The sequence below is a fragment of the Octodon degus genome, unplaced genomic scaffold (assembly GCF_000260255.1).
Source record: "Octodon degus isolate 3935 unplaced genomic scaffold, OctDeg1.0 scaffold00219, whole genome shotgun sequence".
Lineage (NCBI taxonomy): Eukaryota > Metazoa > Chordata > Mammalia > Rodentia > Octodontidae > Octodon > Octodon degus.
In genome coordinates, this window is record NW_004524795.1 from 3,084,913 (window position 1) to 3,093,939 (window position 9,027).

The 9,027-nt window shown below is 33.9% G+C and overlaps 1 protein-coding gene across 2 annotated transcripts in view; it reads left to right on the plus strand.

The window, feature by feature from the left end:
* Positions 1 to 9,027, plus strand: part of Map2k4 (mitogen-activated protein kinase kinase 4) — a 135,585-nt gene that overhangs the window by 15,160 nt on the left and 111,398 nt on the right. Inside the window, exon 2 of one of the 2 annotated variants that reach the window (XM_012517843.2) lies at positions 2,184 to 2,216. The exons of the other annotated variant lie outside the window; for it this stretch is intronic. Coding sequence (XP_012373297.1) covers positions 2,184 to 2,216 — 33 coding nt within the window. The remainder of the gene's footprint in view (positions 1 to 2,183; positions 2,217 to 9,027) is intronic. 2 annotated transcript variants of the gene reach the window in all.

Sequence of the window (9,027 nt, forward strand, 5' to 3'; positions counted from 1 at the left end):
AGAGAAATGGTGAATTATCATGTTCTCAATTTAGCTCTTTGTTTTCTTTTTTCTTTATCTGTATTTAGGACAGGGTCTATAGGGTCTCACTACGTAGATCAGACTTGTACTGATTCTCCTGTTTTCATCCTCCCAAGTGCTGGCATTACAGGTATGCGCCCCCACGCCCAGTATCAATCACAGTCTCAGCAGCCGGAGCCAGGGGATTGAACTGTGGCTGCTGAGCTCTGCCTAAGCAGGCACTTTAGTCCACAGAGCTATTAGGCTGGCCTAGCTCTTGGTTTTTATTTGTTGCCAAATGAGAAATTCAGAGAGGCAAATGTTCTTTAAGACCTCAGAATTCTGTTCCTTGTTACTTCCTACTTAGGTGAAAAAAGCAAATTTATAGAATTTTACTCCTTCTGTCCCTGCCTCTGCCTTTTTATCTGTTTGCATTGATTCTGTATTGATGATAGAACTGATTTTTTAATTTTTATTTATTTATTTTTTTGAGACAAGGTCTTGCTTTGTAGCCCACACTGACTTTAAACTTAAGATGAGTTTCTTGCCTCAGCCTCATAATTGCTGGAATTACAAGTATGTGCCACCATGGCTGACTTTTATTCTGCAGCTTAAAAAAAAAAAAAAAAGGAACCTTACATAATTCCATCATCCCCAAGCCCAGATTTATTTTTCGTTGCATTCGTATTGCTATTTTGTTTACTTATGACCTTTTCACTTTTTATTTTTGCTAGCTAGTAACACCCATTCACCATACTTAGAACTACAAAAATAAAAACTGTTGCCTGAAGATTATTTCGTTGTTTTCCATTCTTTCATTTGTGGTAGGAAATCAGTTTTCTTCGTCCAATGGGCTTCTGGGGCTCTGAAGACTTTCTTCTGAGCTTTGGCTGTGGCTCCCCAGTGCTCTCTGAGAGTGCTTTACTTCTGATTTAATCACTTACTTTGCCTGATAGGAGTTTGAGGGGCCTTTAGTTGCTTAGGCTTAAAGACCAACAGGTTTTTGCACCTCCCCCACGTGTGTTTGTTGTATGTTTTGTGATGGAATAGTATACTGCCTTCCAGGTCTATCTCAGATCTGTCTCAATAATTTCTCTCCATTCCCCTTTTTCTCTCTTGTATTGTTTTATGTCTGAGTGTCAGCAATGAGTTACTTTTATGGTGCACTAGGGAACTTTTGTGTCAAAGTAGCTACATTAGCATTCTTTAGTTTTTGTACTTTATAGATGATATTTCCATCTTAATATCCCACAAATTTTGGTATCTGGATGGGAAGGACTACTTACACATATTCTTCCTTCAGTTTGGCTCTTTTTCCTAAATGTGGTATTTGCATTTGTACAAATACTTATTCTTTTTACTTTATTTTCCAAAGTATTAATAAATATACACATAGGTAGACTGCTAAGAAAACTAGGTATTCGTTCAACTAGAGAGTGAAAGCATATTTGCAAAAGCTTTTGTTTTGAATAGTTTGTTTACTGGGTCCATTTTTCAAAACATTTACGTATCTATACAATCTATACTATATATATATATATATATATATATATATGGTATAACCAGATCAGATTAGATTTGGAAAATGTGTTCTTATTTGTAAGGGATAATTCACAAGTTTTGTCTTATAATTTCTAAAGTTCTGTTCTGCCTTATGTCTTTTTTTTTTCAGACCTATGTTAGAAGAATATTAGCTCTTTTTCAATGCTTCTGCTTTTGAAGTTAAGCTAATCGACTAGAAAATGTTGTTTTATGTTGTACTTTTAACATCTTGTGAACTGCTCAAGCTTTTGATTTGGGTGGTAATTATGAGTATAAATCTGTAATTTAACTTAATATTTAATATACTTAATATATATTTTGATTTTTAGGCTGAAAATGTTATAAAATTGATGGAAATGTTTTAAAACTTCTAAGGGGGAGTAGTTTTCTATTGAATAGATGTGAAATGTAAAGCTTTAAGACAGTGTAACGCAGTTTAAATATGATTTCATTGCTGTATAATCAGAAAGAGTTGAGATTTTAAAGAGAGCCCTAGTCTCTTTGTAATGAGGGCTTTTGTGTTTCAACCTGTTCTCCTGTTAGTTTTATTCATTTCAGCGTTAATATAATAATGTAATGTCATGCTCTAATTTTGGTTTGATTTACAGTAAATGAACTGGAACTTATCTCTTTTACTTTAGGCTTTCAGATAAACTTCTGTGAAAAGGCACAAAGTAAGCTACAAATTTTGATATTATGCTACTTATTTTTTTCATATCCATCTTGGTATTGGGAATGTGTCCACTATTGTTTCAACTAACCAACCATGGAAATTTTACATTGAAAGAGCTTCCATTTTTCATTGTTTCAAAAAAGTTACTTTTACTTGAAATTGAAATAGGAAAAGATATATGGTTTCAAATGTATACCTAGAAAAATTTAAAAACATTAATATTCAGTATAAACCATACTTTCAATCATAAGTTGAAGAATGTTGATTTTTAAGATTTTGGTAGAGTATGTAAGTACATTCAGAGATACAATGCTTTATAATTATTGTAGTGTTTTTTTGAGACATGGTCTCACTGTGCAGCCCAAGCTGGCCTTGAATTTACTTTGTAGCTCAGGATGGCCTTGAATTTACAGCATTCAATTTGGATAATCCTGCCTCAACCTTCCAAGTGATGAAATTATAGGCATATGCCACATGCCTGGCACTTAAACTACATTTTAGTTTTTACTTAAAACAAAAGCGGTTTTGTCTACCTCCCTTCTCTTTCTCAACATTCTGTATTAGGACATTGAATGTTGTAGGATACAGAGCAGATTTTCTATGAAAAGGACCCTGCTTATAAAGTGAAGCTAATGCATTTTGAACTTCAAACTGGTGTAGGATGCAGTTAAATGTTGGGTGTGTGGCATAATTCCAGTGTTCGGGAGGCTGAGGTAATAGGATCACCAAGAGTTTGAGGCCTTGGCTACATAGAGAGTGCAAAGCCTGGACTACATAGAGAGTTCAAGGCCAATCTTCACTAGAAGCAAGAGTTCGTCTAAAAAAAAAAAAAAGTGCAGTTAAAATTTCATCTCAAGGAGACATCTCTTCAGTTGACATGGAACTATTTAAAAATATAATGTAAGTAATTTTATCTTCTGCATTTATTTAGTTGTAGTCTAGGGAAGAGCGATGGCCACTCTTTAAATATGTAGCATTTGTTTTTTGCTTTTTTTTTTTTTTAAAGGACAGGATCTCATTATATAATCCAGGCTGATTTAGAAATTCGTGGTCCTCCTGCCTCAACCTCTCCAGTGCTGAGATTACAAGTGTGCCACCATAACCAGCCCCCAAATTTTAATGGGTTGCTAATTATCACCTTTCTCTTTAAATAATAAACAAAAAAACATAAATGGTTTTCTGGCCTTGTGAACCTATGCATATGAATATTTTTATATATGTATTGAAGTTACAACTTTTTATGGTATCTTAACTTTAATACAATGTTTAGCTTTTGTTTATATTTTAATGTAAATATTTTTGTTTTTTGTGACAGTTTTTAGCTTTCATTAACTTAAAGTTTAATTCAAGAAAGCTGACTTTTTTGTTCATTTTTTTCTTGTGTGTGGTGCTGGGAATTGAACCCAGGACCTTCTATGTATGCCAGGCCAGTGCTTGACCACTGGGTCACACTCCTACCAAACTTTTTTAAAAAATTTGCAGTTTACACTTTTTTTTTTCTCTTAGTCCCATTGTATATATAAAACAAGAGAAACATGTTGAGTTTAAAAATATATGTACAGTATAAGTAGGTTTGTAGGTATATTAAAATGAAATTGGACCTTCTGAGTGGTTTTGTCCTTTTGCGTTGCTGTGTGACTGACAGGTTTGCAGTGCTGCCTATTTTGATAAATGAAGAAAATCTAAGGAGAGAGAGTTGGGACAGGAGAACTCATTAGAACATAGTTGTGTGGGAGGGGCAGTATGTAGTCCCACCCACCCACATTTCTGGTTGCTTTCATGGTTTCTTTACTCTGGGTAGCATTTTCCTGATTTTTTTTTTTTTTTTTTTTTTCATATCTTACTTTCTGTTTCTTTTTTTGCACTTTGGAAGGTGACTCCTCTATTTTCCAGCTTTTGGGTTTTTAACAGTTATATCTATTCATGTCATGAAGTGCACATTGGATACCTCAGAACCAGTGAGATTCTTGCATGCACTGAAATGGATAGAGTATCTTCCTTGAGGCTTATCATGATGTGGGCTAGAATTGATGCTCCAGTGATTGTCAGTGTCAAGCTGTTGATGTTACAGGTTGATTAGGAGCTAAAGCAAGGGTAAGAGTAGCATAGAAACTGATGTGTACTCGATGCCTTTGTTCCCGTTTCTGAGAGAGAATGAGCACGAGGGGTACTATGAGTCTTGTGATCACTGACTTTTTTTTTTTTTGGTGTGCGTGTGTGTGTGTGTGTGTGTGTGTGTAGATAGAGTCTCACTTTGTTGCCCAGGCAGGTCTTAAAACTTGTGGGCAAGAGATCCAGCTCCTTCAGATTCAGCCTCTTGAGTACCTGGAATACAGGCACATGTCCCTGCATGTGGCATATGAGGTGTGATTACTCCTTTCTTTGCTTGACTGCCTCCCTCCAGCTTTTCCTTTCTCCCTCTCTTTCACTGCCTTGCTTCTTTCTTCTAGATTGAACCCAGGACCTTTGCATTAAGCATACATGCCCAGCCCTTTTTCAAACTTGTTTTAAAATTTTGAAACAAGTTATCACTAAGTTGTTTAAGCTGGGCTCCTATTTGTAATCCCCCTGCTTCAGTCTACCAGAGTTCTAGATTACGGGTGTGCATGTACCGTGTTTTGAGTTCAGAATGGCTCAGGCATCAGTGGACAACTCAGGACAAGGAGCGCACGTATCTGTAAGAGGAAGGTCTCAGGGAGTGTAGTGAGAGCTGGCCATAAGTTGAAGTATTTATTGTTGAACTGTCAGTACTTAAGTGTCTTAGGGTAAATTTTTCACTTGCTTACCTATGTTAACAGTTTGTTTTCTAAATGTAGTCCTGTGGTTTAGGACTTAAAAGTACAGTTTTTGGAATGCTTGCAGACATTCTTTCAATTGGCTCTGTTATACGGACATTAACTTAATTAAAAGTGTTCACTCATTTCTTTACAAATTAAGGATTTAAAATATTTGAAGAAGTGATTTTTTTCTTTGGGGTGTACTCTACTCCCAATGGAGTACCTATTTTTATTTTAAGGGTGTTTCAGAATTATCAGAGAAACTTACATTTAAGTCATTAAAAATAACTGCATCATACAGTAGTTATAGGAGCTAGGGCAAAAAATGACAAAATTGTTAAAGTCTAGTTAATTTGTCTGCTGCTGCTTCAAATGCTCAGTTATCCATCACAAAATATATTTACTATAAGATGATTTGGATGATTAATGGAAGCTCTGAAGGATTAATTTTTTCCCCATTGTTTGACTTTCACATAATTTTTATCCTTTATATTGTTATGCCACTCTGTTCCAATCAGTTTAATATAATTGCTTGTTATAAGTTAGTGAAATTTTACTGAAGACCGTATGCATTTCTTGCATAAATAGTATGAGATTATGTACTTTATTTGGAATCAGCTTTCTGTTGAAATTCTACCTCATTATCTTTATGGCCTGCATTTGTCTGATCTTTGCTTTTCTAAATATTCCTGTTTATTTAAGATATATGTTTATTTTAGGTGATAAGTAAGATAAGCTGTATTTAAGATGACAGTGCTATATTTTCATTTTAAAGAGAAAAGATAATAAAAACAATTTCAAAGCAGGTTAGTAGGAGAGTTCAATAATTAATGCACTGCTTTGTAGAAGTGACTCAGAGTTCAAGATATAGGCACGTTATATTGTCCAAATAATATTAGCACAAACCTTTCAATGAACTAAAAGAAACTAGCTGTATAATTATTTTCACTATCTTGTATATAAATATGTATTTTTCTTTTTCTGTTCATTTGTTTTCCCCATCATAGTTGGACTGTTTTTTTTTTTTTTTTTGAAGTTTTTTTTTTTTTTTTCCAAGTTCACTGTACCTCTTGCACATTTTGGACTTTATTTACTTGTTCAGTTTCTGACACTGGTGAGACAATGTGATGTTTTTACATTTTTGGGTCGGGTCTCAAGTTGCATCCACTTACCTATGAAAGTTTCCAGTTTATCCTTCTTTATGACTCAGTAGTACTCCATTATATAAAAAATACATTTTTTCCCATTCCTTGATTGATTGGCATTTGGATTGTTTCTAAGATTTAGTTATTAAAAATTGTGCTGCTATAAATATGGGTGGACATATATTGCTACGGTATGATGTTTTTAATTCTTCTGGGAAGATGTCCAGAAGAGGAGTAGCCAGGCTGAATAGGAACTCTAATTCTAGTTTTTAAAGGAATCTCCACACTGCTTTGCATAGTGGTTGCACTAGTCTATATAGATTTCTTTTACTAGTATTGGATCTTTGAATTTTTCTGAGGTTCAAATGTAAAAATATTTTAGAGAAAAATGTTTCTGTTTGTAAATGTAGAGTTTCTATATTAAGAAGGTTGATCGTCATTTAGAAGATTCATTGGATAAGATTGTGTAAAGAAGTTTGAATTATCATACATAATTGCCTTTAATGAACCAAATTATAGGCCTTTAGAATACAATTTTCTTGCTTTATACATCAGTTTTTATGGATGAGTATTTACTTAGAAATATAGTGTTTCAGGAATGTTTTTGTAAGTATCAATCAGACTTACCCAAGAGTTGTCAGCAGTGTTTTTTTTTTTTTTTTTTTTTTTTTAATTAGGATTATCCAATTAAGGAACCTGGACATAGAGATTTTCTTCAGAAAATACCTAAAGGAATTTTGTGATAATCAGAGTGAGAGTAGTTAGGAATTTAACAAATAGCGCTTTAATAATTTACTGTTTGTAGGGCACTTTGAGCCTCTTCTGCCTCTGTACTACAATGCATTATCTACCTGCAGCCAAAGAGTGTTTGAGCTCTAAAGAAAATCTGGGGTAGTATTTACTTTTGATAGCTTTGCCTATATACTTTTGGTGTCATTGAAAACTTTTTGTGGCTTTTAAGAATTGTTTTATTCATGAATGTTTGTATAGCAACACAACCTCAGAAAATTATAGGTTACAGAGCCAACTTGATGCTTCTTGATAATAACTGAAATTAAACTATAGTGGTAGTGGTTATATTTGGTGACACTTTACATTAGTTTTTGGAGGGAAAAGGCATCCTAATAACTCATTTAATTGTGAAAAAATTTAGAACAGTAAATAGCCATGTTTTAAATTGGTGATAGTAAAGTACAGCAGTTGCCAGGCATGGTGGTACATGCCCATAATCCCAGCAGCATAGGAGGCTGAGGCAGAAAGATTGCAAGTTTTAGACCTGGACAATTTAGTGAGACTTTGTCTCAAAAGAAAACCTTAAAAAAAGGCTGCAAATACAGTGTACTGTGAAGGCCCTGGGTTCAGTCCTCAGTAGTGTGGCAGTAGTAAAAGAGAAAAATGTTTTATGTTGTGACTCAAAAGATACTAAGTATAGGGACTTGATAAGAAGTATCTGTACAAAGTGATGTTTTGACTTTATTTTATAGAAAATCAGGGACAGTAAGAAGTAGAGGAAGGGCCAAGGCTTCTTGCTTTAAGACTAAGAATATTAAGCGGATACATGTAAAATCTCCATTTATTGAAGGAAAAGATTATGACTTAATTACTACAGTTTTATCATTTTTGAAATTATTAAGCTTTTCAGCAATCTTTGAAAGCAAAGTGACATTTGCTGCTATTGTATTTTAGTACAGTTTGTTTAAATTGTAGCTATAACAATTGAAAAAATTATGGTATATTAATCATAAGCCTATCTGACATCTAGTATATTCATCACTGTTTGTGGGGAGTATGGTAAACTGCCAGCGTAAAACATGTTTGCTTGGAAAACAGATTTTGTACTCAGTAAGCTCAAGTAATACAGTAGTAGGATGTAGGCAAAGTCAAGGTTCATCTGTTGCCTTTGTTTCCATACCAAAGGGAATGTTGAATTATTTTTTCCTTGCTTTTCTTTCTTTCCTTTCTTTTTTTTTTTTTTTTTTTTTAATGACACTGAGGATTGAACCCAGAGGTTGTTGAGTTATAGCTCCAGTCTATTTTTATTTTTAATTTTTATTCAGGGTCTCGCCAAATGGCCTTAAACTTGTGATCTTCCTGCCTCCTCAATAGCTGGGATTACAGGTGTGCTTCACCATGGTTGGTGCCTTTGAAGGTCTGTTGGAACATTAATTCTTCCTGAAAATAATTTTTGCTGCCAGACGGTTTCTAACAGCTTTTCACCTTGAAAATAATTTGGAAAAGCTTAATGTGCTTTAGTTTTGAAAAAGAAAGTAGTGATTTTTCTACATTATAGCCAGTTGAACTATACTGCTAACAATAAAGGACTATTTGATAAAACTTTTGTGGTTAACAAGATACAGAATAGAAATTGTATGTTATTTCCAGACACTATTTCCAATGTGGTTTTCAATTTAACATTCACATTAGGATGATGTTTTTTAAATCAGATGTTGTAAACACTTGAATTCTTACTATACAGCTTTGTGTTTTCCAAAATTAGATAAAAATACCCAAATAAGAAGGGTGTACTCTAGCCAGGCCTGCTGATATATATCAGTAATCCACCACTCAGGGAGGCTGAGGTTAAAAAGGTTACTGGGATGGATCCTTAAAGATGAAATAAATTTAGAGTGTACTTTGAACATACATATGTTTTTTTTTTTTTTTTTTTTTTTTTTTTGGGCTGGGGAGATAGCTTGGCGGTCTAAGCACCTGCCTGGAAAGCACAAGGACCTTGGTTTGATGCTCTGAATCAGGCTGTATAGCTATGGTATTTCAAGCCACAGCTATAGCCTTAATTTTTTTTTTTTTTTTTTTGGCATTTAATAGTTTTCTTTTTTAATTTTATTGAGAAACAAATAGCAATGAGACAGTTTCAAACCTGATTAATAGG